At 54.1% G+C, this 22,820-nt stretch overlaps 1 protein-coding gene across 2 annotated transcripts in view; it reads left to right on the top strand.

The window, feature by feature from the left end:
* The window catches only part of ECE1 (endothelin converting enzyme 1), a 123,542-nt gene extending 101,518 nt beyond the window's left edge, over nt 1–22,024 (top strand). For both annotated transcript variants that reach the window (XM_052636197.1, XM_052636196.1), the window contains exons 9-19: nt 394–536; nt 1,917–2,031; nt 8,557–8,667; nt 10,190–10,288; nt 10,853–10,930; nt 12,423–12,526; nt 15,855–15,965; nt 16,750–16,817; nt 17,501–17,691; nt 20,285–20,380; nt 21,059–22,024. In XM_052636197.1, coding sequence (XP_052492157.1) covers nt 394–536; nt 1,917–2,031; nt 8,557–8,667; nt 10,190–10,288; nt 10,853–10,930; nt 12,423–12,526; nt 15,855–15,965; nt 16,750–16,817; nt 17,501–17,691; nt 20,285–20,380; nt 21,059–21,235 — 1,293 coding nt within the window. In that variant the 3' untranslated portion in view covers nt 21,236–22,024. The remainder of the gene's footprint in view (nt 1–393; nt 537–1,916; nt 2,032–8,556; nt 8,668–10,189; nt 10,289–10,852; nt 10,931–12,422; nt 12,527–15,854; nt 15,966–16,749; nt 16,818–17,500; nt 17,692–20,284; nt 20,381–21,058) is intronic.
* The last annotated feature ends 796 nt before the right edge of the window (nt 22,025–22,820 follow it).

Genomic DNA, 22,820 nt, shown 5'->3' on the forward strand with positions numbered 1-22,820 from the left:
TTCTTCATCAGTAAAGTGGGGATATGGTGCCTACCACCTAGGCCTGTCGGGCAGTCTGGCTGAGAGAAGACGCTTGTCACCCGCGGTGGCTCCTGGCGGTAGAGGGGCCTGACCGACAGCTGCTGCTTCTGTCCCCGCGTTGGCTCTTCTTCATTTCAAGTTGCAGTTCGGTGTTTGGAGCCTCATGTGCGTCCTTCTGTGTACAGGGACTCTGACAGCAGTCAGCCAGCCTGGGTTTGACGTCTGCCCAGTGCGCTATCAGTCAGCGCCCAACTCTTCTGCTTTGTCGGTGGGTGGGAAGAGGAGGGATCCTTCTTAGGAAGAGCGACCTGGAGACCTGGGCTCTGAAGAGAGGCAGCCCAGCCAGAGTCACCCTGTCCGCTTCCCTTCCAGACCTTGGCGCCCGCAATCAACTGGCTGCCCTTTCTCAACACCATCTTCTACCCCGTGGAGATCAATGAATCAGAGCCTATTGTCATCTACGACAAAGAATACCTGAGCAAGGTCTCCACCCTCATCAACAGCACAGACAAATGGTAAGGGCACCCAGCTCCTGGGGACGGGCCCTGCAAAGGCAGCCTTGAGGTCACACATGGCCCCTCTGCTCGGCCAGAATGGGGACACGCTGACCAGGGAAATCGGCCCACGGGCTGGCTTTTTAAAAAGATTTATTTGGCTGTGCTGGGTCTTAGTCGCAGCACTCGGGAGCTTTTAGTGGCATCGAGTTCCTCAACCAGGTTCGAACCAGGGCCCCTGCTTTGGGAGTAGAGAGTCTTAGACACTGGACCACTGGGGAAGTCCCCTGGGCTGGCTTTTCTGAGAGGCTGCAGGGCACCCTGACTCCTCCACCGGCCCCCTTGGTAGCCTGGGGCACGTTTCTTTCCCTTTATTGGGTTCATCTTCCTCATCCATGAAATGAAGATACAAATAGCACTTCCCGCACAGGGTTGTTGTGAGAATTGAGTGAAACAATTGGTGTGAAGTGTGTTAACACGGTGCCTCATCCTGAATGGGACTCCGTAAATGTCCTAACACTTTTAGTTAATATCTACGATTGTTTTTAATTTTAAAGACTTGTTGTAGGGAATTCCCTGATGATCCAGTGGTTAGGACTCTGGGCTTCCACGGCAGGGTCCCAGGTTCAATCCCTGGTCAGGGAGCAAAGATCCCACAGTCCTTGTGGTACGGCCAAATACAAAGGATATATTGTAGAAAATTTTTTGAACTACAGAAAAAAGCAACAAAAATTAAAATTACCCAGAGCGCTCATGGTGATCTTATGGGATGTGTGTGTGTGCCTTTGTAGAAAGAAGCATGGATTTGTGAGTGAGAGAGAGAGATGGGTGTTCTAATGCCTTGTTACTCTTTTTCCCCATCGTTGTGACCACGTGGATAGTTTGCCTTTCCTTAACATTTATCATAAACATTTCCCCATGTCAACCCAGGCCCTCTGCACTTCTCATTTTTCATAACTCCATGATAGTCCATTGAGTATAAATATGATTGTTTATTCACCATTCCCTGTTGTCAGACATTTAGATTGGTTCCGGTTTGAGGCTGGATTTTCATTATAGTGAACACCCTGTGTGTGTGAAGGTACCTTGCCTACAAAGGTGATGTCGGCCCCTGATGACCCTCTGTGCTCTGTGGGGCGGGGGTAGTGAGAGTTCCCATTCATGGAGACTTGGGCCTGGCTGGTCAGAGCGTCCTTTCCTGCCCATCCAATTCTTAGGCCCCTTCTCCCATTTCTGGCCTTCTGGCCGTGACACCCTCAAGCTCTGGCAGTGGCCACCCCTTCCCTGCTTTGGCCGAGTGGCACCCACCATCCAGCGTGCGTGTCTGTGACCCCTCGAGGTTGGGGAGGGCTTGCTGCGTCCAGCCCCGGGCACTTCTGAGCCTGTCTGCTCCTGCTGCAGCCTGCTGAACAACTACATGATCTGGAACCTGGTGCGGAAGACGAGCTCCTTCCTCGATCAGCGCTTCCAGGACGCCGACGAGAAGTTCATGGAAGTCATGTATGGGACCAAGAAGGTGAGCCTGTCAGCGTGCGTTTCCCCCACACACGCCGAGCGCCTGCTGGGCACCAGGCCCTAGAACTCACAGGGAGGTGGGTGCCAGGCAGAGGAGGCAGAGGGCCACCCAAGGGACCCGCCCTGGAGTGCATCAGTGCACGGGAGGGGACCTAAGACAGCCGGGGTGGACAGGAGCCCCCAGGAAGGGGCGGTTACCCTGAGTCTTCAAGTTTAAGGGCTTCCTTCCCAGGTGGCTCAGAGGCAAAGAATCCGCCTGCCAAGGAGGAGACTTGAATTTGGTCCCTGGGCCGGGAAGATCCCCAGAAGAAGGAAATGGCAACCTATTCCAGTATTCTTGTCTGGGAAATTCCATGGGCAGAGGAGCCTGGTGGGCCACGGTCCACGGGGTTGCAAAGCGTCAGACCCTACTGAACTACAAGTATAAAGCAGACCCAGAGAGTTAGCTAATTTACTGCAAAAGGTGGCTTCTGTTCTCTCCCTGCCGACTTCTTCTCAGGTGCGATGGTTCTAAGGCTTTCCTTGTGTAATAGAACTCATGTGACTGTCACACCCCTGCAGAGTGGGTGCCACCGTCAGCCCCCTTTTACACAGGGGCCCTCCAGTAATCCTACTTCTTCCCCATAAATATAAAACCCTTGGAGCAGCCCCCCTGACTCCCAGAAAGTACACCAGTGTCCACCGATGCTATTATCCTCCCAGGCCCCAGTCCAGGGGCGTCTCTGCTACTTTAAATGCCCCACTGTGATCCCTGCTCACCGGCTACTTCCACCTTCTCCTCAAGGAAGTAGAGGTCATCTCTGTCTGTCGTGGCCACCTACTGTGTGCCCACCGACCTGTGCCACCGTGTGCCAGGCTCTGAGCACAGTGTGCAAACACTGAGGTGGGGTCTGTGCCCTAGGCCCCCATGTCTGCTGAGGGAGCTGGTAGAAACTGATCAGTCCTCGCAGGTGCTGAAGGGATCCCCAACCCAGGGCCCCGGTGAGAAGCCGAGAGGTCCCCCAGCTGCAGAGCAGGAGAAGCTGGAGAGCCGAGCCTTTGGCCAGCGCAACCTGTCCCCACCCAAGACCACTGCTTGCAAGACCCTAGAGGGTGGGCACAGCTGGCTCCCCTGGACTCTGCCCCGCCACCCCTCCCAGAGTCCAGGGGGAGTGGGCAGGGCCAGATAAGGACTCAGGGGATGGCAGGATGTGGGTCTCACAGTTCATCCTGGGGCAGGGTTCTCCGTGTCCCTCTCTCTGGTGGGAAGGGGCCTGAGGAACAAGCCCTGAACCGAATCAGAGGGGCTTCCTCAGCCTGAGGGCCGCCCTGGCCCTGCAGGGGAGGGGAAGAGCTGGCTGCCCTGCCTGGCTCCCTGCTCCAGCTGCTCCTCCTACCCTGGTCCAGCCCTGGAGGAATGCCTGGGTGCAGACCTGAGCATGCAGGGACTCTGCCTTGGAGCCCTGGGCCTCCCGGGGCCTTTATACAGGAGGGGCCTGACCAGGACCTGGCATGGCAGTTACTGAGATGGCCCTGTGTGTGGAGCACACACCTCCATCATTGCTTCCCCCAACCCCGCTGGTTACAGATGAGAAAACTGAGGCTCAGGGAGGAAAGGGCTTTCCCTAGTCACCCCGCAAGGAGGCAGTCAAGAGCAAATTCAAACCCAGATCTGGATGACTAGAACTTTTAGTACTTTTGGCTACCCACTATTAGTAATAATAAATAAAAAATATCCCTGTTGGATGTTTACCTTTATAGACATTATCTCCCCCCAAGTTCCTACAATAGTGCTCTCTGTGTTGGAAACTATTACCATCATCCCGTTTTACAGATGAGGAGACTGAGGCTCAGTGAGGTGAAGGGACTTATTCAGAGTCACACAGCTCCTAAGTGGAGAAAGTGAAAGTGTTACTTGCTCAGTTATGTCAACTCTTTGCGACCCCATGGACTATAGTCCTCCAGGCTCCTCTGTCCAAGGGATTCCCTAGGCAAGAATACTGGAGTGGGCTGTCATTCCCTTCTCCAGGGGTTCTTCCCAACCCAGGGATTGAACCCAGGTCTCCTGCATCGCAAGCAGATTCTTTATTGTCTGAGCCATCTGGGAGTTCCATAAGTGGAGAGTGGCTTTCAAACCCAGCATGTCTGATTCCACAGCCTGTCCTAAGCTCTGCAGCACTCAGCTTCTGCTCTGGAGGAAGGAAAAGTTACAGCTGAGTGACCTGATAGTTGCCAGGGGCAACGGGGGGGAGGGCAGAGTGGGGAGTTGTCAAATAGGTACAGAGTTTCAGATCTGCAAGGTGAAAAGTTCTGGAGACTGGTTGCAGCACCGGCAGATATGAAACTACTGGACTTTACACTTAGAGTTCCCTGGGCCAGGCTCAAAGTGCAGCTGCCGCTCTGACTAATGAGATGCTGAGAGCTGGTGGGACACAGGGAGGCCTGGGCAGAGGCAGGGGTAGCTGGGAGACCCTGCAGGTGCCAGGCTCTGGGCCGGGGGTCGCTGGATGCCCCCAGATGGAGGGATGGAAGGTACTGCCTATCTATTTCTCCTTCTCCAGCTCAGCCCCTGTCATGACTGCTCCGGGGTCCCGGCCAGGTCCACCCAGCTTGTATCCAGCGCAACTCACAGGATGGCCCTTGTGTGACCTTGGGTAGTCCTGGCGCCTCTCTCAGCCTCTGTTTTCCCATCTGTTGTTTGGGATCATTCCTGACCTCATCTCACAGGACCCTGGGGAATGGCCTCCATGTGGGAAAACACTTTTAATTTCCTAAAGCTTTATAGAGCATCCAGTTGTCTGTTGATATAGGGAGATCATAACGCAGAACTTTGCGTCAGAAGATCTGAATTTCCATTGCCTCCTCTGACCAGCCAGCCTTTTTTTAATATAATTTTATTTAGTTATTCGTGTATTTTTGGCTGCTCCGGGTCTTCCGCTGCTGTTCGCAGGGGCTTTCTCTAGTTGCAGTGCTCTGATTTCTGGTTGTGGTGGCTTCTCTTAGAGTGGAGCACGGATTCTAGGTGCACGGGCTTCAGTAGTTGGGGCACACGGGCTTAGTTGCCCTATGGCATGTGGAATCTTCCCGGACGAGGGATTCAACCCGCGTCCCCTGCACTGGCAGGCAGATCCTTTACCGCTGGACCAGCCCGGAAGTTCCTAACCACATAGTTCAGTTCAGTTCAGTCGCTCAGTCGTGTCCGACTCCCTGTGACCCCATGGACTGCAGCACGCCAGGCCTCCCTGTCCATCACCAACTCCTGGAGTTTACTCAAACTCTTGTCCATCGAGTCAGTGATACCATCCAACCATCTCATCCTCTGTCGTCCCCTTCTCCTCCTGCCCTCAGTCTTTCCCAGCATCAGGGTCCAAGGGACTCTCAAGAGTTTCCTAACCACACAGCCTTGGGCAAATCACTTCATTAGATCAGGGAGCTTAGTCTTTTTATCTGCAAAATGGGATAACTCATCACTGCCCTGTTTACCAGAGGGCTGACTGGGATTACACAGGGGGATCCCCGCAAAGTCTGCTCTAAAGGGTACCACACTCCACAAAGGAGCACAGAGAGAACCTGCTTCGTAGGGTTGTAGGAGGGTTCTAGGGGATAGGGCCCAGAAGCCAGTTCAATTCAGTCCCTCAGTTGTGTCTGACTCTTTGTGACCCCATGGACTGCAGCAAGCCAGGCCTCCCTGTCCATCACCAATGCCTAGAGCTTGCTCAAACTCATGTCCATCGAGTTGGTGATGCCATCCAACCATCTCATCCTCTGCCATCCCCTTCTCCTCCTGCCCTCAATCTTTCCCAGCATCAGGGTCTTTTCCAATGAGTCAGCTCTTCGCATCAGGTGGCCGAAGTATTGGAGTTTCAGCTTCAGCGTCAGTCCTTCCAATGAACGTTCAAGACTGACTTCCTTTAGGATGGACTGGTTGGGTCTCCTTGCAGTCCAAGGGACCCTCAAGAGTCTTCTCCAACAGCACAGTTCAAAAGCATCAATTCTTTGGCGCTCAGCTTTCTTTATGGTCCACCTCTCACATCCATACATGACCACTGGAAAAGGTCCATATAGCTTTGACTAGACGCACCTTTATCAGTAAAGTAATGCACCCAGTAGACGTTTAATAGGCATTAGCTACTGTTGCTGATGCTGTTGAGCTTGTTTTGCATCTGCTTCTTCCCCCAGATGTTCTGGGTGCTTCAGCTGAGACGCTTGAGGGCAGGACCTAGGCCCAGCTGTCAGGGTACAGCTGAACTGCTCAGAGAACACTGTGAATTAATGAACACAGACAGGAATGGATGGGTTTATGCAGAGCATCTCCTGAGAAGACAATGAATAAGAATCGGTCCCTGATTCAGCCACCCCAGCCTGGAGCCTTCACGGAACCCAGGAGCTACAGTCCTCTGGTCCCAACCTCCTGCATGGTCGGCCTCTGCACCTAGGGCAGGGTGCGGGCGAGTTTAAATGGATTTAGCAACCAGGAAGTAAAAGAACTTAGAAAAGACTAAAGGGCCTTTTTCTTTCTTCCCTCTGGTATTTAAGGATCTTTTAAACTAACAAATAATTTGTGATTGTTTTTGTTTAGTGGCTGAGCCATGTCTGACTCTTCTGTGACCCCATTTGCTGTAGCCCACCAGGCCCCTCTGTCCATGGTATTTCCCAGGCAGGAGTACTAGAGTGCGTTGCCATTTCCTTTTCCAGAGGATCTTCCCAACCCAGGGATGCAACCTGAGTCTCCTGCTGGGCAGGTGGATTCTTTACCTCTCAGCCACCTGGGAAGCCCAACTACATACAAGTAGATGGGGAAACAGTGGAAACAGCGGCAGACTTTATTTTTGGGGGCTCCAAAATCACTGCAGATGGTGACTGCAGCCATGAAATTAAAAGACATTTGCTCCTTGGAAGAAAGTTATGACCAACCTAGATAGCATATTAAAAAGCAGAGACATTACTTTGCCAACAAAGGTCCGTCAAGTCAAAGCTATGGTTTTTCCAATGGTCATGTGTGGGTGTGAGAGTTGGACTGTGAACAAAGCTGAGCGCCGAAGAATTGATGCTTTTGAACTATGGTGTTGAAGACTCTTTGAGAGTCCCTTGGACTGCAAGAAGACCCAACCAGTCCATCCTAAAGGAAATCAGTCCTGAATATTCATTGGAAGGACTGATGCTGAAGCTGAAACTCCAATACTTTGGCCACCTAATGCAAAGAGCTGACTCATTAGAAAAGATCCAGATGCTGGGAAAGATTGAAGGCAGGAGGAGAAGGGGACGACAGAGGATGAAATGGCTGGATGGCATCACCTACTCAATGGACATGAGTTTGAGTAAACTCCAGGAGTTGGTGATGGACAGGGAGGCCTGGCGTGCTGTGGTCCATGGGGTCACAAAGAGTTGGACACGACTGAGCGACTGAACTGAACTGAATGGACTAAAAATGTGTACATTAAGTATGCAGTTCAGTGAGTGTTGACAAATGAAATCGCTCCGTTACCACCAGCCCAATCAAGGTAGCGAGTGTGTCCATCACCCATTCGTCCAGAGTGCTCTGTGTATGAGGCACCCTGTGCCCCCATTGGTCCCCCATCACCCCTATCCCCCAAGAGGTAGGTGTAGATGGAGCCACACACGGTGCGGGCTTCTGTTGCTCAGCATAACGGCAGTGAAATTCATCCACGTTGTGTGCATCCGTCCCTCCTTCCCCTTTTGTTGCCGAGTCGTGTGCTGTTGTATGAAAATACCACATTTTGTTCATCCATCTGCCTGTCGACCGGCATCTGGGTGGTTTTCAGTTGATGGCTATCGTGAAGCAGGCTGCCCTGAGCCTGGGTGGTTTTCACCACCTGTTCTTCAGAGTTAAGAGGACCGGCATCCTCTGCAGCGCAGGGGTTTGTGTGATCAGGGCCACCACTTTTGGTCACGCAGACTGTCCACAAAGGCGGTCTGGGTGGAGGAGCAGGCGGGGCTGAGCCCAGCCCGTGCTTGGCCCCAGGCCCCAGGCCTGGAAGGCTTCAGCCCAGCCCCCAGTGCATCTTGTGGGCTGGCGGGCTTGTGGGTGAGACCGAGGTCGGATGAACCTCGGTCATCCCGCAGGGTCCTGGTGGCAGCTCTTTCTTCAAGAGGCTTTAAATGGGGCTGCAGCCCTTCTGGGGTTTTCTGTGACTTGGGGGTAGAAAGGGAACTTCCCAAGATTCTTTGCGACCAGGATCTTTAGCATCCTCCAGGAGAGAGGAGGGGCGTGGGGTGTGGAGTCCGGCATGTCACGGTTCCGGCAGCAGGGCAACTTCGGACCAGTGGCTTCTTCTTGCGGACTGCGTCCTCGTCTGCCTCCCAGGTCCATTTTGGTGGCTCTGTAGGATACCTCAGCATCTGTGGAGTGCTCTGCAGGAAGATGGCAGGGATTAGGGTGATCCCCGGGCCTTTTGGTCCAGTGCCTACAATAACTTCCGCTGGGTCAGGAAAGGTCTCCCTCAAGTCCTGGACGGAAGCACGGACCCCGCTGTGCCACTTCCTGGACAGACAGTGCCAACTAACCCTTCTGACTTGTGTTTTCCAGACGTGTCTTCCCCGCTGGAAGTTTTGCGTGAGTGACACAGAGAACACCTTGGGCTTCGCTCTGGGCCCCATGTTCGTCAAAGCGACCTTCGCCGAGGACAGCAAGAACATAGTAAGTGCCCCCCCCCCCCACCCCGCACACAGAGGCTGTGACGTCACATCCGCCACCCCCATGAGCCTGCCAGGCCACGCTCTCATCCGCTCTGGACCGGCCCTACCCTTGGCCAGGGCTCCAGCCCTAACTCCAAGGTTCCATTTTCTAAAGCCTTGCGTAATCTGAGTTACCTACAGTAGAGAATATGATCATAGTGGCAGGCACTTTGTAGGATTTCATGTAGCCCTCCCCACTTCCCAGGGAGGTTAGTCTGGCCGTCTCCACCTCCAAGGGTAGGCAGGGCCCAGAGAGGTCATGTTGACAGAACAGCTTGACATGAAGTGGTGGCGGGCACAGGACGCCCGTGGCTGAGCACCTGGAGACAGCTGGGCCCCAGCCCCGATGCCGGCTTTGTCTCTTCCTGGTGGGGGGGTCTTGGGACAATACTCTGACCCCAAGGACATGGAGGTGGGCACGTCCACCCCGCAGGCGGAGACTGAACGGCATTGTGCACACGGACAGCGACTAGAGCAGAATGAGGGCTCAGGGAGGGGTAGCTGCTGTGTCGTTACTGCTGCGGTTCAGTTGCTAACTTGTGTCCAACTCTTTGAGACCCCACGGACTGCAGCACTCCAGGCCTCCCTGTCCTTCACCACCTCCTAGAGTTTACTCAGACTCGTGTCCATCGAGTCGGTGATGCCATCCAACCACCTCATCCTCTGTCACCCCCTTCTCCTCCTGCCCTCAGTCTTTCCCAGCATCAGGGTCTTTTCCAAAGAGTTGGCTCTTCACATCAGGTGGCCATAGTATTGGAGCCTCAGCTTCAGCATCAGTCCTTCCAATAAATATTCAGGCTTGATTTCCTTTGGTACCATTTTTATTGCTAACTTTAACTGCACAGATTTTTCTTTGCAGTCAGAGGTTAGCAAACTGACTCGCACCTCGTACGTGACCTGCCTGTCAGTGGCCGATGCAGGTTCTGAGTCAGGTTCTGTCCGTCCTGAGTCTGTCTGCTCCTCCTGCTGCCCAGCTTCCCCTTCCCCTGCTCTGGAGTCTTTTTTTCAGCCTCTGGATCTGCTTTTGACATTCATCTCCAGCCTGAACAGAGTCTTTCTGGAACCACCCCTCAGAACTCGGCTTCTCTAGATTTTAAAGCCCAGTCCGTCCTAAAGGAACTCCATGATCTGGTACCTCTGAGAACAGATACATGTCTAACATTTCTGAAAAGAATCGCAGTGCATGGCACACAGTAAAGGCACTGATAAGTCCCGCTGTAAGAGTCTTTTCCAGTATTCCCAGAGCTTGCCCTGAGTGTATTTGACCAGGGAACCCTGTTTATAGAAACCCATCTCTTCTCGCAGGATGCTGGTGTTCAGAGGAAGGAGGTTGGGGGAGCGTGGCTGTGGACCCCCTTCCTCAGCCCAGCACCTCGGAGCACGAGGCCTGGAGCCAGGATCTGAGTTTAGCCCCACAGCATCCTTCTCCATGGGATGCCCACTGCCCATGGACATCCAGTGCCCACACCTGACTATCTCCTCAGGCCAGCGAGATCATCCTGGAGATCAAGAAGGCATTTGAAGAGAGCCTGAGCACCCTGAAGTGGATGGATGAAGACACTCGGAAATCAGCCAAGGAAAAGGTGAGGCTGGCCGGGAGCTGGAAGGGGCCCTGCACAGAGGGTTGTGACCTCCGAGGAGGAGGGACTAGCCGGTGAGCCCAACACGGATGCTGTGGGCAGTCCAGCGTGATGCGAGGAGAGCCGTGAACACATGGCTCAGATTAACGACTGGGTGAAAACAGACTGTGCTAAGTGTGCAAGGGAGGGTCTTCCCCAGTGGCCTAGTGGCTAAGACTCTGCAATCCCAATGCTTGAGGCCCGGGTTTGATCCCATGTGCAACTAAGACCCAGCACAGCCAAATAAATATAATTTTTTTAAAAAAATGTGTGCAAGGGAGAGGTACAGAGTGATATGATGATGGATTGGACATGGTCCAGCAGCGGCAGGGAGGCCACGGAAAGCTTCCCTGGAGAGGTGACATTGAGGCAGAGATCCCAAGGATAAGGAGGAGTTAGACAAGAGAAAGCACCGTGAAAGCCCTGAGTGGGGAGGGGCCTGGCCGCTTTCCCTGGGCCCCGACCTTGAGCCCGGCACCCACAGGGCCCTGCCGAGCGCCCACTGTCCTCCGTGTCTCTCCTGCCCAGGCGGACGCGATCTACAACATGATAGGCTACCCCAACTTCATCATGGACCCCAAGGAGCTGGACAAAGTCTTCAATGACGTGAGTGGCTCCCTTGCACGCTGCCCCCTTGCATTCCTGAAATGCCCCTGGGGGGCCTCCGCTTGGGAGAGGGCAGAGGCTGATCTGGGTGGGCTGCTGGGGGCACCATGACTGTCAAGACGTCCTGAGATGAAGTGGTGTGGGGTCTGGAGATGGACTGGGCACCAGGGGGCCGATCTCTCCTCCTTCCTCCCCGGGACCAGCCAGTGGCCCCTGCCTCCCAGGACCCACCAGCAGTCCGTGGCCAGCACAGCACAGTCCGCTCCATTCAGTGAGTGGGAGATAATGGGGGAGGGGGGCGACCAGATCCTAGAAGGCATAAAGATAATCTGCATCCCTAAAAGCGTCAGAGTGGAGCCCCCTATGCCTCGCAGCCCCCAGAGAAACCGGGACCTGCCTCCCGTCCCCCGCTTCTCCCCACCTCCCCGGAGAAACCTGGGCCTCTTCTTCAGACCTTGCAATGCTAATGGGAAGGAGGAAGCCTAAACCCCAGATGCATGTTTAAGCTTAATTTAGGCAGCAGGGTAGTTGATACGTCCCTGGTGGTTAGAGCTTTGGGCAAATCACTCCGTTAAATGGATTGTGCTTCTGCCCCGAACGTTTTATACCTTGTAATTGAAATTTGTGAATTCAGGCATTTGTGAAATTATAATAACCTCTCATTGTGGTTATATGTAAAACCTAAGAATATGAAAATTACGGCTGAGAATATGGGACTCATCCGCAGCCTTTTTCCTTGAGAATAATTTTAGATGCTCCAGGGTATCATGATATAAGATGAGGGGCTCCTGGAGACAGCCCAGGCAGACCCCACCTGGATTAGAGTCTGAACCCCAAGGGCCTGGCCTTTCACTGGAGCCCTGATGTAAAGAGCAGGTCTGAGAGAGAACCTCACACCTGTGGCAAGAGCCGAAAGGCCAGGCTGAGTAGGGAGGAAATGTGTAGTCATGCCTGCGCCCTGAGAGTTCACAGATCCCAGCTGGATTTATGAGATCTGTGCTGGCCAGTGTGGCAGCTACTAGCCGCAGATCCCTACTTTAGTGAATTAATATCAATTAGTTCATTAAATTAAAAGGTTGCACTCGCCACATTTGAAATGAGCTAGAGCTGTATGCGGCTGATGCTGACCGTGCCTGACAACACACGCATAGAACCTGGCCATCGTCGCAGAATGTTTTGGACCCTGCTAGACGTATTGCCCACCCAAGGCCCTGGCACGATGGCAGGGGCTTCCCGTTGCCCCGAGACCCTGCTGGGCCTCCCTAGGTGAAGATCATAATGTGTCCTTGAAGGGAGAGGGCGCCAGCCCCTGGCCAGAATGAGGGCCAAGGAAAGCATCCCAGCCTGCAGCCCCGAGCCCCCCGTTTTTGTCTGCCCTGCGGACCAGTGCCCAGGCCGCGCGGGGTTTCAATTTCCTCAGTTTTAGAAGATGGGGTTTGCGTTCAAGGACCTGAGTGTGCTCTGACCCTGTGACTTACTCCCTCCTGCCCAGTACACCGCCGTGCCAGACCTCTACTTCGAGAACGCCATGCGGTTTTTCAACTTCTCCTGGAGGGTCACTGCCGACCAGCTCCGGAAAGCGCCCAACAGAGATCAGTGAGTCCCTGGGCCTCGCTGGGAGGATGCTGGCTCCCGCAGGCGGGTGTGGGGGCCCAGCGCTCCTTCAGCCTGAATCGTGTGCGGGGATGTAACTGTCCTGACGGCCCTCTGAGCTGCAGGGACTGCTGTTATCCCACTCAGATGCTGGGAGCCGGGATTAGCCTGAGCCTGTGTGTCCTTAGTGTCCAGCCTGTTGGCAGAGGGGGGTCCACCTGACATCACAGCCCAGCTGTGCTGCTGCAGCCTTCAAGGCTTTGCTTCATTGTCTGCAAATAAGGGGTGTGTGTGTGCGTGTGTGCGTGTGTGTGTGTGTGCGCGTGCGCACACATGTGTTCAGTTGTGTCTGACTCTTTGCAACCCCATGGACCATAGCCCACCCGCTCCTCTGTCCATGGGATTTCCCAGGCAAGAAGACTGGGCTGGGTTGTCAGTTGCTGCTCCAGGGGCTCTTCTGGACCCTGGAATCCACCCCGCTTCTCCTGCGTCTCCTGCGTTGCAGGCTGATTCTTCACTTGCTTGAGCCATCAGGGAAGCCAAAGGGCAAAAGCCACTTCTTTCTCTTTGCCCCTGGTTCCCCCTTGTGGACAACAGGGGTGTGAACAGCTCTGTTTCCTCTCTTTCTGTCCTCAACCACGGTACACCCTAAACATACAAGAAAGTGGTCTTTTATCTCCAGAATACGGTGCCGGCACTACCCCAGTGTTGTGAATTTACTAGAAGTCTTTTAGCTTAAACTTTTCCATTTAAATGAAGTCTCCTACTTATTAATGTATCGACGCTTAATGCATCTCTGTGGGACTCACCTGGAGGAGACATAGTAACTAGCTAGGCTCTCAGAAAAAATATCCTTTCTGTCTCACTCCACTCCCCACTGGTCCTTCATATCGGAACAATCATTGGGAGGCCAAAATTTTCATTAATATCTACCATCGGAGCCTCTTCTACGCTAAAAAAAAAAAGTCATTGAACCCCCAAAAGCTTGTTTATGGGGATTGTACTGACTTTTCTGAAAATTTTATGAAAAAGAACTGTTTTTTTTAAAGTTTACTAAAAAGAGAGGTATTGTTCTACTTTTTTACAAGTTTCTTTAATGTCTGGTTTAATGGGAGATGGCAGGATTCTCACATCTGCTCCTGCCTTCAGTCTGTTGCAATATATTGTTTTGAAATATGTAAAGATATTCTGGCCTTACACAGACATGTAGTTAGAAAAGGAAAGAATATTTTAACTGTCTTTTTGATACATGTGTATGTGCTTCATTGATACTACTCCAGAACGTGATGGGCAGTAATTTTTTTAAATTAATTTTTATTGGCGTATAGTTGGTTTACAATTTTGTGTTAGTTTCTACCGTAAGGAAAATGAACCAGCCGTGTGCGTACACATATGCCTGCTTTTTCGGATTTCCCATTGAGGTCACCACAGGGCACTGAGCGGAGTTCCCTGAGCTACCCAGTAGTTCTCATCAGATAGCTACCTGATTCATGGTATCAGTAATGTATGCATGTTAATTCCAATCCTCAATTCACCCCACCCTCCTTTCCCTCCTTGGTGTCCTAGGTTTGTTTTTTACCTCTGTGTCTCTGTTTCTATTTTGCAAATAAGATTGTCTGGTTAATTGTAATGCAGAGTCTGAAACCATGCTCATAAACTTTTCACACTCTTTTACACTAATGGTTCATCAGTGTGCCTTGCACTTTGAATGGATCCTTCCTCTACCCATGCATGACTTTGTAACACCATGCATTGGTCATCTGGAAAACAGTGCTTCACTGAGTTTCAACATATCTTCCAAACAGTGGCATCTTCATTATACATTATATATCCAAAAAAAAAAGTCTACAGCGGGTAATGTCGCTGCTGACCTCCAGAGAAAAAAGTCTTTAAGTATCGGACAGCTATCAGGTTTGCCGTGGCCGACACCAGGTTTCCAAGTTTTTGCTTGAAATTTCAGTTGTTTTGAAACCTTGAGTTTTTATCGCTGGCAACAAACCACGTCAGTTGTCTTGCTTGAGGTGATGCGCTCACTCTGTTCATTTTCAAGAAAACGCCTGTCAAACACCCATCATCCTCTCAAGTACAAATGGCATTCCGTGAAAAAAAAAACCAGAAATGCTAGGACTTCCCTAGTGGTCCACTGGTTAAGACTCCATGTTTCCAATGCAGGGGACGTGGGTTCGATCCCTGGTCAGGGAACTGAGGTTCCACATGCCACAGTGTTGGCCAAAAGAGTAAAAAAAAGAAATAAAAACAGAAATGCTTACAAGTGCTTCCCATCCGGTCACACAGACTATTAAGAGACTTGTACTCAAGGGTCTAGGTTTAATGAAGTTAATTATTATGCTGTGTCATCAAGGATGTTCTTCAGTGAACAGATTTTATTTATTTATTTTTTGATGAAGAACATGGTGACCAACTGAACTGGTACCACTGTCTTGACTCAAGCTGAGGCTCCAGCAGTTTTACCCAGCGTTGCCTTTCCCCCATCCATATAATGTCAACGCGGTGGGAAAGGTAAATAGCATCTTAGTATTTTAATGAAAATAGTTTCGGCCTCACAGAGCCCCTGAAAGGGAACTGGGGGCTTCCCATCTCAGCAGTGGCAGCAGCAGTAGCAGCAGCATCTCACCAGGTATCCATGGAGCGCACTTTGAAAACTGCTGACAGATTCATTTTTGAGCCTACAGAGTAATGACTTTTTAGTATAGAATGGTCCATTTTGTTCTTTGTGTTTTTTTGAGATGTTCAACATTTTTAATAGTGAAATGAAATATAAAATGAGATTTCACTGTACACTTGCTAACACGGCCAAAGTTGATAGTTTCTAACTATCACCTGGAAATATCCAGCCTGGCAGGTGGAGGTGTAAAATGGTACAACCATGGTGGAGAATGGGGAGCTATTTTCTCTTTTTTGGTTTTTAATTTTTATTGCAGTGCAGCTGATTTACAAGGTTGTGTTAGTTTCAGGGGAAAACAAGATGAACCAGTTAGCTCTCCACGTGCATGCATCCACTCTTCCTAGATTCTTTCCCCATATAGGCCTGTGCTCTGCGGCGGGCCCTTACTAGCCATCGCATTCCGCTCTTTGCCGGGGTCTCACTGTTCCACTGTGCGATGTGACATCAAATTCAACCAATTCCTCCCTTACAGACATTTGGGTGTTTCTAGTTTCCTCTCTCAAAAGCAGTGCTACCTCATGCTTGCACGCCCTGGGCCAGGTCAAGGGGAATCCACACTTCTAGGGCTCCCGACACCCCACAATGGGCTGTCCCTGCCTACCGCCTGTTGTGGAGTCAAGGCTTCCATGTGTGTCTTGCTTGCAGGTGGAGCATGACCCCGCCCATGGTGAACGCCTACTACTCGCCCACCAAGAATGAGATCGTGTTTCCAGCCGGAATCCTGCAGGCGCCATTCTATACCCGCTCTTCACCCAAGTAGGACGCTCCTGGGGCTCTGTCCCATCTCCTCCCCACCCCCCGTGACCCCTCAGCAGACCCCTCGGGCCAGCCTGACAGCTGGGTCAGCCCACAGCTGACCCTGCCTCCAAACCTGTCTCACCGAGGGCTCCTTGTCCCACCGGCCAGGAGATGTTGCCATGGAAACAACTCTCACTCCCTCCGGGGTCTCCTAGACCTTAGAGTCCCTACACAGTGGGAACTCGGGGCCCATCATGGAGGCAGTTCAGTTCAGTCGCTCAGTTGTGTCCGACTCTTTGCAGCACGCCAGGTCTGCCCTGTCCATCACCAACTCCCGAAGCCTGCTCAAACTCATGTCCATCGAGTCGGTGATGCCATCATGGAGGCAGGAATCCCAAACAGGGGAGTGCCCCTCTAGTGATATTCTAGAACAGTCTCAGCTGAGAAGTTGGGAAGGGTGAGAAGTCTCAGAAGTGGATTCCCCACAGGCCTGGATCTGAACCCCAGGCTTGCTCTCTGCTGGCTTACTGGCCCTTGGGCAAAGTGGCTGAACCATCCTACACCTCCATTTGCTCCCTTTTAGTCAGTTACTGAGGCCTAGCTCTTTGCGCTGACCCGAGGGCAGTGCCTGGCACGGTGCTTGGAGTGCAGCGGGCACAGGCTGACGCAGCCAGCTCTCCAGGTTCTGACTGTCTCAGGGGCCCGGCTGGAGCCCTGCAGGACTCTGCTGTGTCTCCAGACTGAGGAAGTGGTGGGCCCGCCCCGCATGACATCACTCTCACCCCCGTGTCTCCCCTTCCAGTGCCTTAAACTTCGGCGGCATCGGCGTCGTTGTGGGCCACGAGCTGACTCATGCTTTTGACGATCAAGGTACGGGTTCCCCGGGGTCCCCTTCAGATGCATCCCCACCAGCTTCCTGGCACCGCTGCTCCTGCTTTTGCTCCTGTGCATCTTAGCCTTGGAGACAGGAGGACATGGCAAGTTAAAATCCTGGCCCAGGCACCTGCCAATCTGTGTGGACTCTCACAAGCCCCATCATTTCCTCAGGCCTCTATTTTCTTATCTGTAAAATGGGCGTGTTGGTCATGTGGTGATTGTGAGGACTGGGCAGGCTCACAGTGGGACACCCTGCTCCCCGAAGGTGTGCGGTGCTGGGGTTAGTACAGCACTCCCCACTGTAGTCAGTGGGGAGCAGACATTCCTCCACCACCCCGGAGACTACTCTGGTCCAACGACAAGTAGAAGAGTTAGTACCTCCCCAGCTAATGTCCAGGATCCCCCTCATTGCCTCCTGCCTTGGGGACCCTGTGACCGAGAATGAGGAGGCAGGACCTTCCTGTGACCTCCCCCCTGCCGCTGGGCGCAGGGTCAGAGGCCCTTCACCAGCCTCGACGGTGAATCCAGCTTCACCGAAACTCTGAACATCTGGGTCCTTAGTCGGGTCACGTTCCTCCCCGCCCCAGCCACCCCAGACTGGCTGATGCATCCCGGTCCTTCAGCGCCCAGCTGCGTCTCCCCTCCGCCCAGCCTGACGCTGCCCTCTGACCCCGCAGGCCGAGAGTACGACAAGGACGGGAACCTCCGGCCCTGGTGGAAGAACTCGTCCGTGGAGGCGTTCAAGCAGCAGACCGAGTGCATGGTGGAGCAGTACAGCAACTACAGCGTGAATGGGGAGCCGGTGAACGGCCGGCACACCCTCGGCGAGAACATCGCAGACAACGGCGGCCTCAAGGCGGCCTACCGGGTAGGAGGCCCTCCCTGCACACCCCACGCCCGCCTCTGGGTCTGTCCAGATGCTTCTCGGTTAAGAGTGGTGGGAGACAAGCTGGGGCACGCGCAACGGGGTCTTTGGGCCTCACTGGCCACATCTGTGGAATGGGTGGCAGTGCGGACCAAATGAAAGGGTGTCTGTGAGGCACCCGGCTCGGACCTGGCACACAGAGGCTGTGTACCCCAAGTCCAGCCCCCACTGAGGGTCACCAGAAAGGGCTTGGGCTGGACCCACCTGAAGACCTGCCTGTCCCTCCCTTTGCAGGGGAAGCCGCCCCTGACCCAGGCAGCAGTGGGCCTGGGAAGGGAGGGAGGGGGACACTGCTCACAGAGCCGGTTCCGGCTCCGGTCCTGGTTCTGGAGTGAGTCACTCAGCCTCCCTGAGCCTCTGTGCATGTGGCTGTGTTCGTCCCTGCATTGCTGGGTGTGAGAGAGATGGCACGTGACGGTTTGGGTGCCGGGTCTAGTCCGGGGTGGCCCTCGGCGATGTTGGCTGAGTTGGAAGGGAGAGATGCCAGAGACTAAGGCAGAACCTCCTCCTCCTCCCCGTGGCAGCAAGCGCAGGAAGCCTGAGAGATGCTGTGTGCTGAGGCCTATGGGCCGGGGCCCCAGGAGCTCTACGGTTAGGTATCTCACGCCTGCTGTGCAGGCGACAGAACCAACCAGAAACAACCCAGAAACATCTGGTGACTTGCCCGATGTTTGTTAGTCGGTGAAAGTGTGTTGCAAACTTTCAACCCGCTGTGTCCTGTTTTTGGTGCTGGCGGTTCTGGGATGAAACAGCGACGGGTCCTGCTCTCATGAAGCCCCCAACTGTAGCGGGTCAGGGAGGGGGAGGAAGGCAGTTCACACCTCCACGGATAAATGTGATGATGTCAGGTGCTGATAAGATGAAGAAGACAAGACAGGCCAAAGGAATAAAGAAAAATAGGGGAGAGGGTGGTCAGGGGAAGCCTTCTAGAGGGGATGACCTTTGAACGGAGTCCAGTAGGGTGAGAAAGAGGCAGGGAAAGAAGAGTAAATGCCGAGGCCGTGAGGTGAACCCAAGCCTCGCACAGCCCAGGACAAGAAGAAGGACGTGGCAGGGATGGAGGGCACGGCCCTGTGCGGGAGGGGCGGCCAGAGGAGTGGCTGTCCCGGCTACGGCCTCTGTCGACTGAGCAGGACCTTGGGGTTTGTTCTGGCTGCAGCAGGATCCACTGCAGGGGTTTACACGGGGGAAGGATCTGCGTCACCCTCCACAACCAGGTCAGCAGACCTACGGCCTGTGGGCCACATCCCGCCCTTAGCTGGCCAAATCAATACAAATAAATCAAAGCTGTGGGAGAGAGGGGACAGCTACACCCACTCATCCCCATGGTGCCTGTGATTGCTTTCATATATCAGGGTGTTTCTTGAGCTGTTGCAGCAGAGAAACTGTTTGGCTTTCAAAGCTGAAAAGACTTACTCTCTGACCCTTTCCAGAAAATGTTCTCAGCCCCTGCTTTATGAGGATGACCTGAGTTGCTGTGTTGGGAGGGGGTTGGAATTAGACCAGTCTGAGGTCAAGGAGACTAGTTAGAAAGCGGCTGTGAGGTTGTCCAGGCAAGAGATGGGCTAGAGCAACGTGAAGGGTGAGATGTGGTTAGATTGGGGTTGTTCGATTGATTGAAAGAAGATGAATCAAAGGAGAGTCCTGGGGTTTGGGCCTGAGTAACTGGGTGGTTCAGTTCAGTTCAGTCGCTCAGTCCTGTCCGCTCTTTGCGATCCCATGGCATTGTAGCACGCCAGGCCTCCCTGTCCATCACCAGCTCCTGGAGTTCACTCCAGTTCATGTCCATCGAGTCGGTGATACCATCCAACCATCTCTTCCTCTGTCGTCCCCTTCTCCTCCTGCCCTCAATCTTTCCCAGCTTCAGGGTCTTTTCTAATGAGTCAGTTCTTCACATCAGGTGGCCAAAGTATTGGAGTTTCAGCTTCAGCATCAGTCCTTCCAATGAATATTCAGGACTGATCTCCTTTAGGATGGACTAGTTGAATCTCCTTGCAGTCCAAGGAACTCTCAAGAGTCTTCTCCAACACCACAGTTCAAAAGCATCAATTCTTTGGTGCTCAGCTTTCATGGCTGGCATCATTTACTGTGATGGGAAAGCAGTGTGTGTGTGTGTGTGTGTGTGTGTGTGTGTGTGTGTGTCATTTACTGTGATGGGAAAGCAGTGTGTGTGTGTGTGTGTCATTTACTGATGGGAAAGCAGTGTGTGTGTGTGTGTGTGTGTGTGTGTGTGTGTCTCGGATGACCAGCTAGAGCAGTTGAATGTTCCCAAGAAAGGCTGGAGCTGGCAGGATGCATCTGTATTTAGATGGAGGTGGTATTTAAAGTCGTGGGGTTGAATGAGCTCCCTTCGGGATGAGTGCAGGTAGAGGGCGGCTCCTCTAGGCTGAGTTAGGCTCAGAGCTGAGGCCCCAGACCCCCAGAAGCCAGGCCCTGTCCCGACAGGGTGTATGTTCCCAGATCTCCCCCACTAGCCCTCCACTGCCACTCGATTGTTCCTGTGTCACGGGGACCCTGAGCTCTGTTCTCCCCCCAGGCCTACCAGAACTGGGTCAAGAAGAACGGGGCTGAGCAGACACTGCCCACCCTGGGTCTCACCAACAACCAGCTCTTCTTCCTGGGCTTTGCACAGGTGAGTTCTTTAGAGAAAAACTAATACCCAGGCACAGTCTGCCATCTTGAGTTCCAGGAGAGCTGGAAACCAAAAGGCAAATTTCCTCAAATAGAGAAGCCCTAGCTTGTGAGTCCATCCACAGGGCATTTACCCTGTAAGAAGGCGAGCTTCATCTCTGGAGAAATTCAAGGAAGGGTCGAGAACCCTGTTAGAGGAATTCCTGCATCAGGTAGAGGAGAGGACAGGTTTGCTTGGATGGCTAAGGTCCCTCCCAGTTCTGCGGTTCTAGAAATGTCTTAAACTCAAGGCATCCCAGGTTGTCCCTAGAGTTGGCAATCAGCATGTAGCCTTCTGTTGGTGCCCAGAGCCACAAGGCCACGAGACAGTTGGTCCTGCCCAGGAAAGGAGTGGTCTGGACTCAGTGCAAAGTGTTCAAACTGATTTGAGGGTAGAATCCTTTGTGCAGGTGAAGCGTAACGCAGAAGCCCAGGACAGACATTCAGCTGGTCTGGCTGCAGGAGAGGAAGCTGGGTGAAGGCCCCCCAGCCCTCTGCTTCTTCCTAACCCAGGTGGCAGGCCCATCATGGGGGTCTCAGAGCCAGAGGGGTGCTTATTTCCTTGTTACAGTCATGGGGCCAATCTGGCGACCTCGGGGACCCGCAGTGACTCTGCCCTCTCCCTGTCACCCCCTCACAGGTCTGGTGCTCCGTCCGCACCCCCGAGAGCTCGCACGAAGGTCTCATCACCGACCCCCACAGCCCCTCCCGCTTCCGGGTCATCGGCTCCATCTCCAACTCCAAGGAGTTCTCGGAACACTTCCACTGCCCGCCTGGCTCACCCATGAACCCGCATCACAAGTGTGAAGTCTGGTGAAGGGCTAGGCACCCAGAGCGAGATGGAGGGCGAGGGGGCCCCCAAGAACATGCCCCTGGGCCCACAGACTGCCCCCTCCATCCGGCGGCCAGCCCCCTCCCCCGACACTGCAGGGTGGTCAGCCGGAACCAAGCCTGCGATGTGCGCTCTCACTGTAATCTGAGATTTGACCCCCAGTGAAGACCCGGTCATCCCAGGCACACGTGTGTCAGCTCTGATGGGTGTTGGGGTGTCAGGCGGGTTGCCCACCGGGCCTGGACACTCGCTGACAAGGGCAGGGGGCCCCAGCTCCCTCCGCCCACATGCAGCACCAGATATACCACAAATACCACTGTGTCAAATGCTTTAAAGATATATTTTTGGGGAAACTATTTTTTAAACATTGTGGAATACACTGGAAACCTTCAGGGAAATGATGCATTTAAAACACTTTTTTTTAAGGAAAGGATCGGTATATTTATTATGTTCTGTTTTTCTAAATAACCTGTGGACAAGGGAAAGCCCCTGACTAACCCCCTCTCTTCCTTCCTCGCTACAAGGCTGGGCTGAAGCAGGATTCCCGGCCACTGAGCAGGTCCTCACATAGAGAGGTGCTTCTGTCCCTGGGGTGTGTGGTTCCAGCCCCCTCCCCTGGTTCTTGCTCCCAGCAGAGGAAGGGGCAGCTCGTTGGCACCACCTCCTGGGGATACCTGCCTCTGAACCTAGAGTCCATCAGTGGGGACCCCCCAGCAAGGAAACACTGGCCCCCAGAGTCACACTAGGGGACTGATAGCTGCGTGAGGCCAGGTCTGTGCCCTCCAACCCAGTCTGGAGGTGCCCGAGCACCCCGGACCTGGGTCACGAGCCTTGCGAGGCTGAGACCCCCCCGTCAGAGCTCTCTGCCATGCTACGGGGTCCTCTCTCTGTCCCCTTGCTTTTGGGCACCTCCGTCAGCCTGGGACCTGCGGCCACTCTGCAGCGCCCCATCCCAGCCATTTCGGAGTCTGCCTTGCACGCCTCTTCTGGGGGAAGAAGAGAAGAGAAAGCAGCGCTCGTCGCCCTGAGACCCAGGTCCTCGCTTGGGCTCCGCCCTCCGCCACGTCCCTTCCCGGCTCCCAGGACCACAGCCAGCCCTGGCCTCCCGCTGAGTGCCTTATCTGGGGCTGCGCCCAGGCCCTCCGTGCCAGGGCCCACACAGTTGCCCCCTCAGAGGGCAGCCCCCTCTGCTGCCCAGAGGCCCGGGCCCGCCCGTCAGCGGCACCGCGGTCAGGAGTCTGAGGACCCCCTGAACGTGCCCCGGGCTCCAGCCCACCCTCAGCCCTGGGCTGAGTGGAGACAGTACTCGCCGTGGACCCTCCTCTTCTTGGGGGGTGCTCTGAGCCGGGGGGCCGGTTCAGGGGGCAGGCACGGTGGGTCTGGCCCGAGGTGTCAGGGCACCGGGAACGCCGTCTCCTCCGCGCGGCCGCAGCTGGTCGGGATGGCCGCTTTGGGACGCCCCCACCGGGCGGAGCTCGGGCGCGGAAGCAAGGGGAGCCCCCCCCCCGCCTGGCGCCGCCCCCTCCCCTGGCGCTCTGCGCAGCCGCCCTCTGAGCCGCGCCCCCTCGAG

The sequence above is a fragment of the Budorcas taxicolor genome, chromosome 2, assembly GCF_023091745.1.
Source record: "Budorcas taxicolor isolate Tak-1 chromosome 2, Takin1.1, whole genome shotgun sequence".
Lineage (NCBI taxonomy): Eukaryota > Metazoa > Chordata > Mammalia > Artiodactyla > Bovidae > Budorcas > Budorcas taxicolor.